The sequence below is a fragment of the Nomia melanderi genome, chromosome 11 (assembly GCF_051020985.1).
Source record: "Nomia melanderi isolate GNS246 chromosome 11, iyNomMela1, whole genome shotgun sequence".
Classification (NCBI taxonomy): Eukaryota; Metazoa; Arthropoda; class Insecta; order Hymenoptera; family Halictidae; genus Nomia; species Nomia melanderi.
In genome coordinates, this window is record NC_135009.1 from 16,700,801 (window position 1) to 16,721,611 (window position 20,811).

General features: G+C 51.7%; 2 protein-coding genes across 5 annotated transcripts in view; one reads left to right on the plus strand and one right to left on the minus strand.

Annotated features, from left to right (window-relative positions):
* bsk (mitogen-activated protein kinase dJNK) overlaps positions 1 to 20,811 on the minus strand; it is a 56,295-nt gene that overhangs the window by 24,367 nt on the left and 11,117 nt on the right. The window contains exons 1-2 of one of the 4 annotated variants that reach the window (XM_076371885.1): positions 18,538 to 19,435; positions 3,019 to 3,120 (exon numbers count right to left, since the gene is read on the minus strand). The exons of 1 other annotated variant lie outside the window; for it this stretch is intronic. The gene's annotated coding sequence lies outside the window, so the exon portion shown is untranslated. Of the gene's footprint in view, positions 1 to 3,018; positions 3,121 to 18,202; positions 18,224 to 18,537; positions 19,436 to 20,811 lie in introns of those variants that run through there. 2 more of the 4 variants (XM_076371886.1, XM_076371884.1) reach the window with 2 other exon arrangements.
* LOC116434874 (uncharacterized) lies at positions 9,274 to 10,682 on the plus strand. Its single transcript, XM_031993709.2, has 2 exons — positions 9,274 to 9,433; positions 10,043 to 10,682. The coding sequence occupies exons 1-2, from the start codon at positions 9,419 to 9,421 to the stop codon at positions 10,322 to 10,324; spliced, it is 297 nt and encodes a 98-aa protein (XP_031849569.1). The 5' UTR covers positions 9,274 to 9,418; the 3' UTR covers positions 10,325 to 10,682.

A 20,811-nucleotide genomic window follows, 5' to 3' on the forward strand; every position in this document is an offset into this window, starting at 1 on the left:
ACGCTTCCGATCGGCGGGGTGCCGCCGCGCGGATCCCGTGGCGGATCGCGCGATCGATTCTCGAGAATCTCGTAGGAGGCTGCCGACGATAGGGAACCGAGAGAGGGTGAAAAGGGAGCCTCGAGAGCGGCATTTACGGAAGTTTCGAGCGCCCGGCCGAATTTGACCGATCGTAAAGCCGACTTATGCATCTTTATGCGGTACGTAAAAGCGGATTAGGCGGCGGTCGCTCGAGGGAGAATTCTTCGTCCTCCGTCCCTGCCCGAGAGACGCTCGTACGCTCGCGTACCCGAGTCGGATAGGAATAATAGACGATACCTCGATGCGCCGCGATAGCGCGAATTGTATTTCGCTCGCGGGGTAAAGACGGTGCTCTCGGTGGATGAGGGTCGCGAGGCTTGGGAGAAGGAAACGAGGGGGTGGAAGATTTTAAGGGATAAGAAGGAGGAAATAGGGGAAGCGAAGAAAGAAGGAAATAGAGAAACAACCAAAGTAAGAAGGAAATACAGAAACAGAGAAAGTAAGAAGAAAGGGAGGAAATATGGAAACAAGCAAAGAAAGACAGGGAAATAGAGAAACAGGGGAAGTAAGAAAAGGAGGAAATAGGGAAACGAGCAAACAAAGACACAAGGAAATAGGGAAACAAGCAAAGAGGGAGGGAAATGGCGAAACAGAGGAAGACAGAAGAAAAAATGGAGGATTCTGAGTGCACGCCTCCATAGAGAGCCCGCGGCGCTAGGGTACCGCGATAACGCGGCGCGTTATTGCCACGCGAGTTTCGGGGTTCGAAATGGGCGCGAGCGCATCAATTTCCCCGGCGGAAAAGCGGCGGGATAGTCTTTTTAGAAGGGGCGACCGCGATTAATCAGCACCGTGGAAACCAGAGGCGGATAAGGGACGCCGTGGTCGATGCTAGACACGCTCGATTATTCACGACGCTTACGGGGCCAGCAGCCGGTGGTCTCGTTGCTCCGTTACCGTCTAATTTCGAAGACGAACGACGCGGGATTCGCCGGCGCGGCGCACGGTGGGCTGGAATCGTAAAAACCCGGGCTAAACTCATATTTCTGTGATTCTTATACCAATGTTTACAAAATAAGCTGCCGCCGGGGATCTTCGGGACAGAATCTGATCCTAGCCTTCGACTTTCTGTGAGCTAGGAAACTACCCTTATAAAACTATCTTTACGGGGGTGTTTAAGAAAATGGATTTTTTGTTCAACGTGATATACATACGTTGCCTCGAAATCAATGATTCTAAGAGTTATCGTTAACAGAACAAATTTCTGCTTCTTGAAAATGGTAATAGGTCTATGTCTCTAAAATTGCACGTACACGTAGACAAAAGAATTCTCCTTAACGCTACATAGTTTCGAGGTAACTGTTCTCCATAATCAAAGTATGATAAAACAAACCACGCCAACTTCAAAGCAGACAGAATTCTAGACGAAGCATTCCATATTCGAAGCTTCCTTGGTTAATTTTGAACGACCGATCGCAAATATCAAGCACCTCACCCACCATAAATACTCAAGAATACCCGATAAAACTTCCATGAATTTTCGAACAGCTCGAAAATTGGAATTCCGGGTTTTTACGGTTCTAGCCCGCCGCGCGCGTCGCAGCTCTTCGATACGTCCATCGTAAATCCTAGAAGAAAGAAGTGCCGCTGTCGAGAAAAGTGTCTTTCCCTCTCTGGGCCGGGGGAACCGCGTCGCCCGTCGAGTGTCGCGGGATCCCTCGTAATTCGTCAGTCGAAATCGCGTATAAATACGCGAGACAGCGTTCCGACGAAGCCTCGGCTGCCTGTTCCGCGGGACAGCCGATGAATCCGAGAGGCGGATTTATCGAGATCGAAGGGAGTCCGTCGTAAAACGGGAGACAGCCGTCGGAGACTGATCGAATAAGTCGCGGTTCGAGTGACGGCCACCGAAACGAGTTTCGCGGAACGCGTAAATCACTCGGGCCGGCGTCTCGGCGGCGAATACTCGCGGAAAGCCGGTCGCCGGCGAGAGTAGAAGCGAAAAAGCAGAAGAAGGGTGGGCGCGCCGTGGATGGGTATCGATTTGCCAGCGCGGAGACGAGCAAAGAGAGTGATCGGACGTGAAAGTCGACGAACCGTGCGAGCGTAGACGGGTCGGAGCTGGAACCTCCGAGTCGCTGGTCGCGTCGAATCGATCCGCGTTATCGCGCGTGTACTTTTTCGCAGAGCGTTTAACCCTTCCCCTTCCAGTCCGGCGAAGAACGGAACGGAACGGAACGGAACGGAACGGAACGGAGAGAATCGAAAAGCTTTCGAGGAATTTCCGTTGAAATATGCCGGACGTTTCGGGGAACGCGTGCGAAGGATTTCAGGAGAGAGGACAGCGATTTACGACGTCGACGGCTACGACGCGACGAGGAGGTCTTGACAGGAGGGTGCTCTCGACCGTCGTCGCGGGAATCGCGTGCACGAGCTGTGCACGATTCGAATCCGCCGTTTCGACGCTTGGAATAGAAGACGCGGTTCGCGGGAACTGTGTTGCACCGGTGCACTGCGCAACGGAACGCTCGAGGATGAGAATCTTCAACTTTGCTGCTTCCAACATCGATAACGGGAAAAGAAGCGAATACTGAATTACTTTTATCGTATCATAACGACAGTATTTCCCTATGAAATCGTACGAATCGTTCGATTTACATCTCGGAAATACACTTTCGACAGCCGTCTTAAGAGCGAAATAAAGCTGAGCATAACTACCCTTACTAACTTCTGTTTCTCCGTCTTCAAACATCGATAAGAAAACGAAAGCAAATACTGAATTACGTTCGTCACTGTATAACACAACTATTTCTCTACGAAGTCACACAAATTCTTGAATTTACATCACGAAAGAGCTACGATAGCCGTTCTCGCAGCGGCCCGATTCGACCCAATATCCTTAATCCGGATTCGAGATATCCGCCGCGGGCGAAGGGAATAAGCAAGGGGCGGCCCGGGGAAGATTAAAGTTGGTCGCGCGTCGCGACGGTCGCTTACCCAGTGAGAACGCCGACAGCAGCGGCGACAGCGACGGCAACGGCGACGGCGACGACGACGGCGACGACGAACAAGAGCACAGCACGGCACCCTCAAAGCCTCCTGCAACAAAGCAAAACGAATCGTCAGCTCGCCGGACGTTTCTCGCCGTCGAAAGTCACGTTCGAACGAATCCCGGGCCTCGCGACCGATCTTCGGAAGCTGTCGATCGATCGACCGATTCGAGGAGGAACTCACCCCCGTCGCGCCGGCTGCGACTCCCGAGGTTACTCCGCCGCGCGACTAATTCCGAGAAAACTTTCCGACGAAATCCCGCAGGTCGCGACTGCTCGGATCTCTTATTCTATTTACCGGCGAGTCGCGACGGGAAACGGGAACGGGGAAGCTCTTCCATCCGTTTAAGTTCAGCTTCCCAGCGAACGGTCGATCGATGCTTCCACACCGCCTCCTCCGCTCCGCGAAATCAGGACGCAGCTCGAGAGTGGATCGCGCCTTCCTCCCTCTGCGCTCGAATCGAGCGAACCGGAATCGTCGTCTCGTTATCTCGCGGCAGAATAAACCGTCGTCGACGTCGGCCTACGACGAGGGAACCTCCTGCGAGACGCCGTTCGAGCCGATCGAGAAATGTGCTCGTTATTATGGAAACGGTCTAAGTCCAAGTTTCAAAGGAATATCGGTTGTTTTATATTGTATTATTTTAGAGTGAATTAAGACTACAATATACGACTTAGATCGGCAATCATGGGCACCATTGTGAGAGAATGTGCGAGAGTATGTGGAGTGCTAATGGGAGTGATAGGGCAACGATGTTATCGATCGTGATTAACTAAATGAGCATCGCGAAGCGAAACAAATGCAGATCGAAGGACGAGGGAAAAAGGTTTGAAGCTTTCTTCTGTCGTATGCTGTTAAGTATAGGTTAAATAAGTTAAGCCCACATCAGCTGTCCCCTTACGAATAAATCGCGAATCTTTATCACCTGAACCTGCGTGACGCGCGACTAGTCTAGAGAGATTACTGTAGAAAGAAAGTAGTCGCAGAACCGAGTGTAGATATGCACGCGCGTAAGAATTTGCTATCGTGTTCAGATAGTTTAACTAAGAGACAAATATACAAAGTATACAAGAGAAACCGACATGGAAGATGCTTGTTGCTCAACGCTTTATGAAAATATTTTCAACTTAACGATTTCCAGTGATCGTTTCGAGTGCGTTGCTCTGAAACATACACGACACGCCGTAAATGGTGGAAAATGAAACAGCGATGGAAATGCACCGTTAGAGGCTGTCGGTTACGGAAAGAACCGAAACCACTCTTTTCCGGATGCATGCCGGGCGTCGGTTTCCCAAGGATTCGAGAATGCTTCCTTTCCTCGAGTGACGAATTCCAGAGCCCTCCAGTTTTATGGGGGTCGACCGTTACCCAGGGCCGTGGTCGCAGCGACTGTCGCCCTGCGGTAGGTCGCAACTCGCATTGTAAATAGCATCGCGCGCGGTGTCTCGCTAGCACCCCGTAGTATTTCTTCCACTCGTTAAACGCAGTTATCGCGGCAACGTTTAACGGCACAGGAATTGACCGAAGAAGCGGAGAAACGAGAGCGAGCCAACGACGGCGCCAGGGTTATTTATACCGAGACGACCTTTGACGATGTCGACGGCGACGCTCAATGAAAATCTTTCGCGCCGTCGACCAGACGCGGAAGAAGGGCGAGCGAGCGGCGCATTCTGGGTTCGCGCGGCGCCGCGCCGCCACCCTAAATGCCGTCCTCTCGGCACGTTTCGTTCCCCGGCGAACCTATCGATATGCTCCTTCAACGTTCCCCCCGCCATGCTGTTCGCCGGTTCTTCCGATAGATCGGCCGACCTCGCCGCGAGACCGTCCCACACTTTAGGGGATCGTTGAAATTCCCGAGCCGCGGTTACGCAATGCGACGTAACGTCCTGACGAAAATGATGCGCGGAAACGCGCGATCAACGCCAATTCTATTTCCGTTCCGCGTCTCGTATCGTTCGGCGACGTCGCTCGTTCCCGCGGAAAGAAATCCGGAATCGACGATAATCTTCGCGAAGGGAAAGTCGAACGTCCGTCTCCGCTAATCGTCGATCGGTGGCTCGTTAACGCTAGGTTTACGCAACGCGTGAAATTGACGCATATTGGATTTTAGAAATATTATTTTGTAAATGTTTACGCCGATTTTGATTGATGCGATCACACTGACATGTACCTCAATTACCTACTATCGAATCTCCAGTTTTCACAATCTAAATAAACGAGCATCAATTCTTTTAGGAATAATACCTAGGTGTTAACGCTAGAACCAGCAGACTGGTCGAAACGATTTCTAACGAAAATTCTCATTCCGCCATTATTAACCCTTTGCAGTCTCAGTCATCGCTTGATTTGACACGGTAAAACTGTAGAATGTGATATTTAATGTTAAGCTTCGTATAATGCCTCGATACGTGAAACATTGGAATAAAACAGCTTTGTTCCTCAATGAGTGATTTCTCTTCGAATTAGTCTCAAAGAACATCGTCTTCGCCTCGCAAAGACATGTTAAGTATCTCTAGTAAGAAACATCCGAGCGAAGGGTTAAGATGAAAGTTTCCCGAGAAGTTTCCAAATAAATTCCTGCATTTACGCGATGGAAGCTCTGCGAATCTGAAATCTGCTGGCTAATTTCTACAAACTATAAATAGCTCTTGCTCGGTAGTGCTAGCGTTAAGGGAGGCGACCCTGAGTCTAGGGGTGCAATAAACAGAGGTACGTCGAGGGTACCTTCGGTTAAACAGTGTCCTCGGGGCGTTTTTTGTAGCCTCCGAGCGAGGGACATTGTAGCGAGAGTACGGTTCTAAAAAGTTTTCACGATTTTGCACCTACAAGATCCCGCCATACACAAAGCCGAGGAAGGGACGGGAACGATTCGGCGCGAGCAGGAAGGAAGATGAAAAGAAATGGGAAGTGGGAGGGGCGGCGGAAGGCACGAGCGAAATTTAAGACGACTTTCTTGGATCCTATCGCCAAGGATAAATGTCGCGTCGTTAGGAGTTAACGAGGGAAAGATGGCGGGCCGGTGCGTCGAGAGAGGGGAAAGAAAGGAGGCGAGAGATCGCGTGCCTCGTCAGCGAAAGCTCGATACTTAATTGAAACTGCCGACTAAGCGGGGCTTTTGCTTACGCGCGCCCCGCCTCGATTCCATCACGGTTATGGACATCCGCTCTTCCGTCCGACCACTCCGCGCTCGTGCGTGCAGGATCGCGACGACGCACCGGTGCTTCAACGTCTCACGGAAACTTCGTTGACAAGACCGAGACGACGGGAAGACGAAAACGCGCGCGCATTCGCTCGCGTTCCCCGAGGATTCGCTCTGAAGACCGTTCTCCAGACGCTCTCAAGACTACACGTTGAAACGATCGCTGAAAGTGATGGGTTCGAGTCTTCCAAAGCTGCGTGATACATGTCGCACTCGAAGAAAGAGTGGAGAAGATTGAAACCCATCGCTCGTCGCGACGTTTCAGCGTCTATGGGACTCTTTGTACCGTCGCTGAAATTCCACACACTCTTATCAGTCATCCGATCGCTCTTTTCATCCCTTCGCACCCTTGCATCTGTAACTGAACTCTCGCGCGTACGCTTTACCGATCGCTTCAGTCTCGCCGTCCTTCTGTTCCGATAATTCTTTCTTCGCACCTCTCCCACTCAAGATCCTCCTGTCTGCGGCCGTACTTTCCCTGAGCACGACGCCACCCACCGAGACGGTCGCGAACAGTCGTCCATTCACACCTTGAGCAACTATAAATTGCAATGTGCCCTTCGTTGCACCGAACCTGGCACTCTCTGAATGCACAGATTCTAAAACGCGCCTTGTCCACGTGGATTTTCAATTTTACTATTCCACCGTTGAACAATGAATATTATTCCAGTATTACATGCATCTACGAAGGACTGAAAATCGAAGCAGTTCCCCGCAAGGAAAGACGATCGCGAGATCCACGATCTTGTCGAGGCAAGATAATCGATCGCTCGATAGAGTCTCGTTTTCCGTCGACCGTGCAACAGGATTACATCGCGACTCGTCGCGTTCTTCGGCGGTAAATAAAACGGCGCGCCGGGCAGCGGCGACGATCGAACGGTCCGGCGTGTACGCGAGCGCGGGCATCCGAGTCAATATGTTCGCAGATTATCGACTTTGCCGAGCAAATACGAGCGGTGATCCTTTCGAGGCGCCGAAAAGCCGACCTGCCGCGACACGTTGACTCTCCGCGTTTGCCCGCAAACTTTTCCCGGCTGGCATCCCATCGATCCTCGGTAGTCCGTGGCCGGCCGCGTTACCTCTAACGAGATTCGTTCAGCGAAGAATCGGTCTCCGACGCGCGGGCGACGACGAAAAGTGGAAAGGGGAATCGGTCGAGCGGAAGAGAGCAAAACGGCCGGATAACTGCGGTTCACGGCGAAGAACAACGCCGCGCGCCTGCGTGCGCTGTTTTGACACACCGTACGCCGGCTAAATTTCAACTACTAGAAACGCGAGCGTCTGATCGTATCGATACATTTTGAAACATCGATCGAACCGAAGTTTCCCACGTACGAGGAATAGGTAATTCGATTTTGTTTTGGGTTCGTGTTGTAGATATCGAAAACAGTACGTTGATGGACTAGCAATTAAACGACACTAAAAATCTTATTATCGCCGAGTTTTCGTTGAAAAATTGCCAATATTTTGGCAATAAATATTTTGCTACATGTACCGATATATACTGAATGATTAATAAATAACACTAGCGTGCATATCCGCGCGGAGTAAAAGCCAAATTCTCCGCGCAAGACTCAAATCTCTAAGTTAAATCCCAGCGCGAGAGATTAGAGTGAAATACGAGGGAAAGCTAGGTATTCCACATTTCCACCACTGTAAGTCGAGCAGTATGTTAGTAAAAATATTATGTGACACGTGTCCCGAATTCCTCTCGGTGTCCTCTACAATATGGTAAAAAGAAATGTGTTTCTATTTGTAAAGCCCAAGGTGACCTCGATTTCGCCGTGACAACAGTTTTCGAAATCTGTTCACTGATATCTATTGTGCGCTCCATATCTTGCAACTCTTATTTTCAACGTTTCTAACTAGACTTCTGCGAGGGGGTGAAAAATCGCCCTACATGCCGCCGCGCGTAATTACGAAATTATCGAGGAAATCGAGGTTCGCCGAGAAATCTTCCCGATACGAGGGATGATCTGTTTCGGTCTGGTTCCAAAGGTCGGAAGCTCGACCGAACCCGCCGGGAATTCGCTTTCCGCGAGTCGGAACGAATCGAGCCGGCCGTACACTGCTTTTAGAACCCCTTTCATCCAGGTTTTACGACGGCAGTTCGGTGAATTGGCAATCGCGAAATCTCACGGGACGGCGAAACGCGGAATGTGGCGGTGCAACCCTTACAGCTGAATTCTCCGTCGTCCGTCCGTCGAACGTACCTGTCCTGGCATCCTCTCGCGCGGATTCGCCGTCATCCTATCGGATAAGCCGGACGTTCTTTCGAACTCCGAGAAAGCGACCTTTCGCGCGGACTTCGCGCCCTGGTAGCTCGACGGATCGCGTCCATTTTTCTCCTGGACTTTCGGCTGAGTCTAAGCGAAGAGCAAAGGCCGAGCGAACGGCGTCGATCGAATCGAGACCAGATCGTTGAGCCGCGAAGAGCCGAGTTGGAACTGAAGTTCGAGCCCTACGCGTGTCCTGCTGCGACGCGCGCGATCAACCGAAGGAGGGACTATTTAGGTTTCGTGGCCGCGGACGAGGTCCAATCGGGTACAAGGACGGAATAGCTAAACCGTCGTCGTGAAAATTATTACGAGCGACGAGGTTGCGCGTAACTCGCCCAAACAGAATTTCAATGGGGGAGTCGCTCCCACTCCGGAGCCGGGATCGCCATCGCGACGGCCGCGGGACGTGCGGGACTCGAGCGATTTTTCGCGCGAGGAATCCAGATTCCGTTGAAATATATTACCCGGCCGACGCGTGATCCGCCCCGGCGAAACGTCCGCGGATTCGAAAGTCCCGGAGAGAAGAGACACGCGTCGAAAATCGAACGGACGCGCAACGTTTCTCGCGGTGGTCTCTCGGTTTGGACAACGGCCAAGGACGCGTTGCGTCAACTTTTGTCGACTGTTCGTCGACACGGCGCGGAGGGCCGAGGCGAGGTTGCTCGTTCCCGATGCAACCCCGGGACGAACAACGCCGAGAGGTTAATAATTATGCGCGATTACGCGAGGCGGACGTTACCCAGTCGATGCACGTAACGCCGCCGACGACGCGATCGCACAGGTATAAAAGGGGACTAGACCGGTGTTTCGAGCATCAATCGATTTTCAACGTGCCTACAAGCTTGTTACCTCCTCTCCAACCGACAACATGAAGTGCATCGCAGTGAGTAAACGCATTTTATAAACACATTTACCGAACAAACTGGAGCTCCGCGCCGACATTTTCGCGTCCACTTCGGTGGAGAAACTCGATCGCAACCGTGCCACTCGGCAGATTTTCTAGCCCTCTCCAGTCGGGATGGCTCGACGTTCCGCGATAGTTGAAAATTGTTCCTAGTTTCACAGTATTATCGTTCACACTTCAAAATGCCGAATTCTAGATGTACATACTATGTACACAGCTTCTCGAGATAAATTCCTTCGGTTCCATCAATCATATTCACTAGACGACTAACTTCACAAAGCAAAACTTCAGAGAATCAATATTTTCTAATTCCACTGAAATCCCCGATTCATTAATCTCGCCAGAAAGGTACATAAACTCTCGAAAACCTAACAATTGAACATACATTAACATTTCCAAACAGAAACCATCAAACGATCGACTTCTACGAATTAAAACCGCACACGAATCTCCCAGCTCTACCGGCTCTTTCCTCCAGAAACACAAAAGTGCATGCTCCATATTGATAACCCACGCGGCACACATACTCGATAGTAATTCACGGTAACGCAATTTTCCCTGCACTAACTTTTCCGATCGAATCGGCAGGCTGTCGTCCTGTTCGGCCTGTTCGCCGTGGCTCTGGCCAAACCTCTGGAGACCGAGTCGATCGAGCCGGCGAAGGCGGAGCAGCCGCTGGCGGCGGAAGCCGACGCCGCGAGGAACAAGCGGGGCTTGCTGCTGGGCGCCGCGTACACGGCCCCCGTAGCCTACAGCGCGTACACCGCACCGGTGGCCTACACCTCGGCGGCGTACAGCTACCCCTACGCGGCGTACACCAACTACCCTTACTACGCCGCCCCGTACTCCGCCCCGTACTACGTCCTCTAAGGCTGCCAGCAGCCCCCGATCGGCAAGACATCGGCATCCACGCCACGGACACGACCGGACCGCCCACCTAAGCGCGACGACTGCACCACCGATTCCTCTCCGGACGGCTCACCGCGGCGAGCTGCCCGGATTCAACCGGGATCGGTTAGGGATAACTGCACGACACCGACAACGAGCAACGCCGGAGAGACGCGAGCGTCAAGACCGTCCATCCGATCGAACGAGAATCATCGACGTTCCCGCGGGAAACCCGTTTCCCGTCCGAGACGCGTCGCCGGCGCTGCTCCGCGTTCTACTAACAATTAGCTCGTAAGAAGAAACTATCCATCGACTCATGTAAAAGGTAATAAAAGTTGTTGCAAAGTCTACGAGCGTCCCGTCTCTGCCTCCGTTCCACGCTGTTCGGTTCGACTCGTCGCGAGCTCGTCGCGAACAATTGACCGTGTCGCGCGTCCGCCGGTAATAGCCTGCGACGCCCTCCGGAGCGGCCGCTCGTTTCGCGGAGCGTTTCGAAACGATTCCAGCCCGCCCGCCTATTGCGGATGGAAACATCGAAACTTCAAAAGGCCGTGGACCAGCGGGTAACGAGACTCGGCCCCCTTTCTTCGCGGTGAAGTGGCAGAAGCTTGGCAGAAGCTCGCCGGAAGCGGCACAAAGCGTGCGCGCGCCGCGGTGTGTTTCAGGGAAAACGCGGCCGAGCCGGGAGATCTCGAAATACACGGGGATCGAGCGCGGTAAAAGTTTTAATTGCCGTCGTTGGTCGGGTCCCAACGGTAATTAAACCGAGCCGCGACGAGTAACGATCGCGCCCGTTAAATTGCGTTTCAAGATTATTTCGAGTTTCCCCGATGCGCGCCGCCCTTCGGCCCGCCCGGGAAAGCGGTTTTCGGCTCGCCCGCCGGCCGGCGACAAATCATCCGTGCCCGCTGGAAAAACGGCCCCGGCCAAATTAACCCGACGAGTGATTTAGGGAAGCCGAGTATTTATCGCGATCGCCGCGGAAACGAAATCCGAACAGCGCCGCGGCCGGGAGGAGCTTCCAGATTCCGTCGGCGCGGCGGACTATAATCGTCGAGAGGCCCGGCGAGCGGTCTCCATCTCGGCTCGGCGATTTCCGATAATATTCGCGGGCACGTTGGCCACCGATCCGTTCGCCGCTGGACGACACTCAATTTCCTCGCGTTCGTCGCCGTTCCGAATCGGCCGCCTTCGAGCGGTCTGCTTCAGAGATCGCGATATCGGGAGACACGCTCGTGGAGAAAATTGAGTCGACGCTGCCGTTTTCGAAAATTCATTAGAGATAGAATTGGCAAGGAGAGCCTTCCGTGGGTTCGACTGGACAGAATTAGAGTCGATTCGAGAGAGAGAAACGAATGTCGAGTATTTGTGGAACAAGTTGATGCGACTCGTTGTGTCAAGATCAATCGCGTCGTTCTTGTTTACTTCTTGTATTTGTTGGATGAAGTTATTCTATTATAAAGGTTATGGCTTATAATCCAGTTGCTCGCACCAAGGGAGTTTACAGTGAAATGGAAAAATTGAAACCATTAATCTTCCCAAGTTCCTATAACTACTCATTCCTGTTTGTTTTTATTAACGAACTTCACATCGTGGACGAAAGTGGACACATCCAGTAAGCAACGAAGCCTAATTTACTTAAACTCGCAATCTAAATTTCATTGAGTACACAAGCGAACGAGCGATAATACGGGAAACGGAGCGCAAGGCATTAACATTCCAGCATAATGAAAAAGATATGTAGTTCGTTCCGTTTACACGGAACCGCACGAAATTGCGTGTAGACGAAATTAAGCGGACACTTTGTATGTGCATACGCAAAGACTCGGTAATTAGTATATTCGGTATTTGAACCTTTGGCTTCTGCGACGGCCTCCAACCGTTGTAGTCCGGTTCCAGCGAGTTTCGCGAACTACTTTCTATCGATTCGCTGAATTCGATTGCGGCTCTTCGAAAAGGATTTCTTTGCGTTACGTTTTTCTACGTCCGAAGCGCTCCAGAAATTCCCTATCGGATTAAGGTCTCTGCGGGGGCGATTTCGGAGCCTTTATTTCACAGTTCGAAAGAATTGATTTATCTTCGTATCGGTATGTACGTCGCGTACCGTGTCCCTGCCGGCCAACTTCGGAAATGGCGGAGCTTTCCATTCCCCGAGCGTACTCGATACGACCACCCGCCACCCCGTTTCCCAGCCCACTCATCTTCGCCGGACCCTTCGTCGCGCTCGGGTGCCTTGCTCCGTCGAGCTGCCGGAAACTGGTAGACTGCGAGTAAACATCTTCGTTGCGATCAAACTTTATTCGATTACAGAATTCGATTACATTCGATATTCGCCTCGCGCCTCGACAGTTTTTCGTTAGCTGCGCGCTCGAAGGCGACGGATATCGTCCGCAGCGATTTTCAAAGAACGCTCCTCCATAACGGAGCGAAATTTCAACGGTGCACTTTCAACTCTTTGACAACTTCTACAGTTTAACGCTGAAACTACCGATAAATTATTATTAACGCTAGGTTTACGGAACGCGTGAAATTGACGCATATTGGATTTCAGAAATATTATTTTGTAAACGTTCACGCCGATTTTGATTGATGCGATCACAGTGACATGTACCCCAATTACCTATCGAATCTCCAGTTTCAATCTAAATAAACGAGCATCGATTCTTTTAGGAGTAATAGAATGAAGTGTGCAATAAATGCCCGTAAACCTAGTGTTAACAGTGAAACGAGCAATTAGAGTGACGCGGGTATAATCGTTCGCGGAAACGAGCACGACGAGTTCCTCGAGATGCTTGTATCGGTGGAAACGCGTCGGTTTAATTGGAAATCTATCGCGGAAACGCCTTCGCGATTGAAACACTTGCGAAATAAACATTCTGGGCTGGGTCAATCCGAGCTGCCCGGCAGTTTCAGTGTTAACGCGATTTTCCCGGGGGATCCTCGGAGGTCGGGTCCGACCGAGCTCCGGCCGATCTCTCCGATGCCGGGTAATTAATCGAACGAGTTTGCCCGATGGAATCCAATTGGCCGTCTGCTCGACGTCGCTTCCTCTGTCTGTCTCTGTTTCGTGTCCCGAATGTGCCGTTGCATCGCCGCACCGCGCCGCGCATTTGGTGGGGCATTTGACCCGAAAAGCTGGTCGAAACTATTATAGCGTCGTTTCGGCCTTAAAAATGCTCGTGCTGCGCGCTGATGGGTTCGTCTAGACGCGAGCTGCGACACTGTGAAGTTAAAACTTGAATGTCCTTGGATAATGACCACGTCGCGTTGATCTCTGGATTAAAACTATTGTTTCTCTGCGTATTATCGCAATTAGATGACTGAATCTAGATGAACGCCATTTGCCTTTCGTTTAATAAACTGTTTATCTCATTGACAGTATTGGTAACGATTTCTCTGTCGTACTAAGCAAGCTTCGACAGCTTCATTTTCTCGAGTATGACTTTAACAGACGCACCGTTTTAACCCTTTGCACTCGAGAGGTGACCGTTTGATTTGATATAACAAAATTACAAAGTGTTGTATATGATACTATGTTTTATACAATGCATCAATATGTGAAATATTTATATAAAATAGCTATGTCTCATTGGAAAGTGTCGAATATTTCTAGTGAAGCTTCCGAGTGCAAAGGGTTAAAATTCGACTGAAGACTCCGCGTTTTCTTTTGCCCTCAACTTCACATCAGTTCTTATATCCGATGAATTAGATTTTCAATCTTTCTCCTTTCTTCTACTTCAGTTTCTATTTCGAGAAGTCGATCATCTAATTTGTTCACTCTTCCGTCGCAATCCGTTCGACTCGTTATTTTAGAAATAGATGTTATAAATAAATGTTCTTAAAGAGATATACCAACGTGTTGAATATTATGGTAATCGATTGAAAATGTACATATACAAATCGTTTGGAAAGGTCGCGTCTCGAATGGTTCAAACGCGGGAACGAGCGAATCGAGTTTCATTCCGAAAGTTCATTCTCTCAGCGGAAAACGAGGCTCGCAGAATCAGCGGCACGAGAGGCCGGTGAAAAGAGAGTTTCACGCGAGACCGTGGAAACGCGCAACAGCGGAGGCTCATCCATTAATCGGGGAACGAACGATGCGCAGTATAAATACACGAGACGGTCGATCGGATCCCGTTTCGTTCGCTCGTTCGTCCGCTCGTTCGTCCGCTCGCTGGCAAGCCCTAATTATCGCATTTGCGTGGGATGCGAGCCCACGGTGGTCCCTCCTATCGGAAATCCCTGCCGCAACGTCTACGTGCACGCGTATTTACGCAAAGCCGACGACGAACGGCGGATCCCGAACCAGAACTCGCCGACGCGTACGGGAAATTTCGGAAACGCGGCGAGCTTTCGCGATCGATTCGACGCTGTACGCTTCGGCAGCTGCCTTCCGAAATTCCCTGAAAGATGCGGCGAAAGTTTGCTCGACGATCGATCGGTTGGCTTCACCGAGGATAAAGTGAAACCGATCGACTAGTCGCTAATTAAAGAGCTTCGGGAATTATCCTCGGTTCCTTCCATCATTCTAATTCGAAACTTCTTTTCGTGCTCGCCTCTTCACCCCTTGTCGTTGCAGACTACCGTCACGTCGGGACAATGAATTTCCAGGGGGCACAGCTGGCTCCCAATAAAATGGAACGAAAAGCTCGCTGAGTCCGCTGGAACGAGAATAATGTTCGATGCGAACGATTCACGTATTTACGTCCTCTATTCCCAAGTAATCGACGGAGTAAACGCAATTACCATTTCCACGCGGAGATATCGAAGAGGACGTATCGTAACTTATGGATCGAACGTACCTCGAGTGACGTACTCGAAACAAGAACGGATTCCTCGATCGAAGGACGAGCCGACCGATTGAAGCTCGCGGCGGGAAGCGACGGGGGAGGAGGACGATCGTCGGGAGAAACGTTTTCACGAAACTCGAGCGTGAAAAGCGAAAGGAGGGTTGGCGCTGGAGAACGGTTCCGCCATAAATCAAACGACCCTCTTCAATTTCGCGGGGGTAACGATACGCCGCGCTCCACCCCCGAGAGTCCAAGTGTTTCCCGGTTTTTTCGCTGGGTGGCCTTGGTCGCGCGGGGGTTCCTAAATCGGTGCGCTGCAGGCCCGACGATGGATCGATAAAGGTGGCTGTCCCGAGCCGGCAGACATTACCCGAATTCCGTGAATACCGGCGACCCTCGATTCGCGCTTCGCTCCCGATTAAATTAACCACCGATCACGCTAAGATACTGCCTCGTCTGCTCACTGCGAACGGGGAAACCGGCGCGACGGTGTTTCACGATGTTCGACGATATTCCACAATATTCGATGATACTCGATGGTATTTGATAATATGCGACGGTATTAGGGAATATTCTATGGCATTCGATAAGATTCGACAGTGTCGATGGTCGACAATTAATGGCGGTTTGTGACTGTATTCGATGATATTCGGTAGTATTCAACGATATTCGACGGTATTTAATTATATTCGAGAATATTCAAACATATTTGAGAGTATTCGATGGTATTCGAAGACATTCGACGGTATTAGGCAATATTTGATGGCATTCGACAATATTCGACAGTGTGCGGCGATGGTCGACAATTAATGGCGGGATTTGACGATGTTCGATGATATTCAACCAGTATTTAACTACATTCGAGAATATTCAACCATATTTGACAGTATTCGATGGTATTCGACAATATTCGATGGTATTCGAGCATATCCGATGGCATTCAACGATACGCGACGAATCGAATACCGGGAATGCGAACGATTACTCGCGCCTAACCAGGAAAATTGCTCCAACGATATAGGGCGAGGATGCGACGGTGCACCGAAGCCGACTTCGGAATTCCGTAGCGCGAATACCAGCAGAACGAGCAAGACCATCCGCCGGATTTTATAGTTCTCCGACCGCGGAATACGAGTCGGTGCCAAAACTGCTTAAATTATCCGGTTAACCCCTGTCGTCGTCGTCGACCGAGATCTCACGTTTAAATCATCGAACGCTATTCGTACAACCCCCGTTATAAATCAACCGCGTCGACGCGACCATTAATCAGGATTAAACGGCGACGCGAGGAAAGCGTGGCACTGTGCGTCGCGCGATGGACAAAAATACAAAAACCAAGTTTCCATCTTTCGAAAAGAAATTCGGCGACCGTGTTCGGAGATAAACGGTGAATTGGGGAACACCGATGAAACACGGGGAAAAAGGCTATCGAGTACGTCAAATCAGTTCGATTTGTACATTGATTGATCGGTTCGAAGCTCGTATCTATTAGGTAACCTCGACGCAAGCACAACTTTGAACGCTCGTATCTCGATCACGGTTCAAGGAAAAATAACGAAACGTCTCGAAAACGTCTCGACCTTCTCTGTAAATGTTCGAAATCAAAGATCTGTAATGATAATTTTAATGGTAACTGTCAGAGCTCCTCGAGCTCACCGTAATGTCAAACAAAATACAACTGCCATAGAAATTTTCTTTGAAACATTTGTTCGTATCACTCCTATTTGCCAGGTATCGCGAGAAAATCATCAACTCCGGTTCCCCGAGTGGAACCGAGGTCGAATTCTCGTCGACTCGGTCGTTGCACAGCTGCTCGCGAGGGAAAGGGCTGGCGCGCTCGCGCTTCAAACGATTCCTTCCCTCCAACGGATCGGGTCGTTTGATCTAGCCCCGCGACCGCCTAATAGTAATAAGTTCGAGCGCAACGGTGCGCGTCGGGGATCGTTCCAACATCACGGACTATTAGCAGCGCGATCTACCGTTCGTAACAGCTGCCCCGGCGAGTTCCACCGCAAATTCTACGATCGCCTCGCCTCCGATACAGGTGCGACCGAGCAGCGTCCCGCCTCGAACGCGGAAGCAGGCCGCGCTCCGAACGATCGAAGGGAACGCGGCGTCGACGAAAACCGGAAGCGGCTGAAATACGGGCCACGAGGAGATTATTAAATCTAACACGAGCAATTACCGGAAGCCGACGCGTCGGCCGCGACAGCTAATAGTTGCGCACGATGAAATCGCGAGGCTCCCGATAGGCCGCGCGACGTCTTTCGCTTACCGGTGTAGCCGCCGGTCCTAACGATGTCGTTAAATCAACCGGCCGTGCCATTATTAACCGAGGACAGATGTAACGGCCGAGCGCGAGGAAACCGCCGTTGCACCCGGAATACGCGGATGCCGGCCACTCGGACAGTTGCAGCTTTGTAACGCCGCTGGACCGTTACCGCGCTCCGGCGAATCTGTTTTCGCGACGATCCGTGGCGAGCAACGCGAAGCCGCGTATTTACCGGCGGGTTACGTCGCCGGCCGTGCAATCGATAGAGTGTATGTGTGTTAGTGTTATTCGAGGCGGGTGGCCGCGTTCCCGGCGTCGCTTCCGCACGCTTTCCTCCGTCGACGGCCGTGGCCGATCGAGCTACGCGTCCAGGTACCCTCTGTTGCAGCGAACCTGGCACTCGTGACGTCATAGGGGCGGAGATAGTCGCACCGGGAACTCCAATTGCCAGTCCGGAAACGGCTCTGCCGCGCGACCCGGTTCGTGTGCGTGACCGCCTCGGCGAATCACGCGCCAGAACCGAAAATACGTGTGAGCGAGGCGTGCGCCTTCGAATCGGACCACTTAGGTGAGAGTGCCAGGTTCGGTGCAACGGACGGTGTTATAATATAACGGAAGGTGTCGAAAGACACCTTCTGAAATCTAAACTTAAGATGACTTTCTCTGTTTCATCGGTTCTCCTCAATTGAACTTTGCACGTTTCCTATGATTAATTTTATAATAGTTATTGGAGAAGTCGGAAAGTCAATTCATAATATACGAGGGGACTTCGAAGATAACTTTAAGTTGAAAACTCGCCTCTATTCGTTGCCACCGAGTGATTCAAGCGGCAAGCTATCGGTTCGTAGAGTCAAATGAAGTCTTTTCATCTTTCTTGCTTCTAATGATTTACTCTTTTTGCCTGCTTGAGTTTTGGTAAGACCCGTGGCGCTCAAACGATTAAGAGTCTACGCACGTGAGTGACGCGATGCTTACGGAGTAACAAAGTTCCTCAGTCTCGTAAGCAGAGTAGAAGAGAACTTCGCGTTCTCCGAAGATCACGTCGCCCATCGGCGCAGTCCCTAAATCGACGAGATCCCAGGCTCCCGCGCGCCGTTAGAAAGTTTCCCTCGCAGCGGAGACGCTCGTCCTACCTCGTGAAAATCGATGCCAGTTTCCCTCGGAAGAGCGGCATTCGCATCGGGGTATCGAGTGGAAAGCAACGGTGTAGGCGGATACGGCGTCGACAGCAGCGGCAGTGGCAGTGACAACGACAGCGTCGTCCGACGACCGCAGGCGGAAAGTCCACAGGTACGGAGAGACAGAGGGAGAAAGAAAGAGACAGAGAAAGAGAGAGTCACGTTAACGGAAAAGGGAGAAACGCGCGACAACGGACGGTTGAACTTGGCCTCGGCGCTTTTCCTCCTCCGACGCTTTTGACGTTCGATCGAAACACGTGGTCGTCACGGCCGACCGCGACCGCGACACCCCTGAACTTCCGTCACTCGTCGATCACGCGGAATCAAGCGGACGTCCGCGATCGCGATCCTCGACGCACTCGCGAACCACTTATCCACACCCGATATGCACCTCTATGCACCTGTTTGCACCTGCCACGACTTTCCACTGGGTCACCGAGTCACCACCGGCCGCTCGCGATCGTTCCTTCGGGGAACGCGCACTGGGAACAACCCTCCGTTAACGAGCGAGCCCGCGTCAACGTCGTAATCGCGTCGTAATCGCGTCGTAATCGCGTCGTAATCGCGGCGAATCAGATGGCACGCGACGCCTCTGCGAAACGGCGAACGCCGCGAATCGCGGTTGATCGGACGGGCCGATAGAAAGCGGCCGGAAGAGGTCGAAGGGCGGCAGGGGGATGGAAAACGCGCGACACGGGCAGGATGGCGAGAGAACGGGGAGGCGGGACAGACCGCGATTCGACTCGAACTCGCTGCGAGCCGCGAAACGGAACGGAACGGAACGGAGCGGAACGGAGCGGAACGGAGAAGAGAACGAACCACCCTGAAACGAAGGAGACACGACGCGCGTCGAGTGCCACGCACGACTGATCAACCACAGGGAAGTTCGGGGCTGGCGCTTGCGCGCCGCGAGCCGCCCCCACTCGCTATCGGTTTTCTCCTATTCTCCTAGGCCGCCGGTTATCTCCTCCTCTTCTCGCGTTCCGTGCTATCGCGTCTTCCATTTTCTCTCTCCGCTCCTCTCCGTTCCTCGGCGGTTCCCTCTCCGTCGGTGACGGTCGACGCACCCCCACCATCGCGGCCATCCACCCCTCCGAGCCGATCTATCCATCTCGGACGATTCGCGATCTCCCGCACAGCAGACAGCTCCGTCGAAGCACCGCGCCAACTCCATTCACGAGCGTTCCTCTTCGTCCCGCGCGAGTTCGCGACTTCCCGATCGCGTGCACCGATGTCGCGGCGAAAAACGAGGAATCGATCCGTACGCCATAAGGAAAACGTGACACGGGACGCCGGGACGAATACGCTGCCGATCTAATAATACACTTGGATCGTTATCACACGCTCGGGAGACGGTGCGGGCCCGCTCCGGACCGGCATTCCTGCGGAATTACGCGCTGATAAAAATACCACGGTAAACCGCGCGAGATCGGGAAATCTCGTATCGCGATCCACTCGCCGGGAAATCGACGCGCGGCCTGCCGGAGGAACACGGCCGATCGAACCGATCGACCGAACCGTTGCGACCGAGTGTTTTCGATCATGCCAACGACGCGATCGTAATCGAAGCTGCTCGGGTATTCCGGAGTAGCGAGTGAATTGTTCGGATGAACTTTCAGCCGGAATTTTAACGAAATCGATCGAAAACGCAGCGAAGATCGGCTATTCGGACGAACGAGGATCGCACGAAATGGGTTACAAGTCCGCCCTCGCGGATCGTGAGGGGACACGGCACGCCCACGGCCGATTCTCACGATCATTCGGCTAAATGAAGTTTCCTACTTTTACTAAAGGGAACTCGCGCGCTCCGGCGCACAGTGTTTCGAGTATACCGGGAGAAGTCGGAACATCTGGGATAATTGATTTCTGACAAGCTTAACGCTGTTTCTAAACAGCTGCATCGCTTGTAATGAGAGGAAGACACATATTTACTTTATGAAGAATTGATATTCTTGTTTGTTTGCAGAGTAAACGATCTTTTACCAAGTTCTATTGCTGTGGCCCGTCGTTAACTACTTACTGACTAACTTCTGTCTCATGCAACTATGTGCACATCAGCTTAACGCGGCTATAAAGCTTAATGGCCCCTGAAAGCATGTGGAAAATACCTCGGTACCTTCTAGCAGCTTCTTCGAAATCTAAAGTTCGTAAACGTTCGAGACGAAACTCGGAGCCAACAGTCAACCCTTTGCACTGAAAGTTCTCCAACAGAAATATGCAGCATTTTTC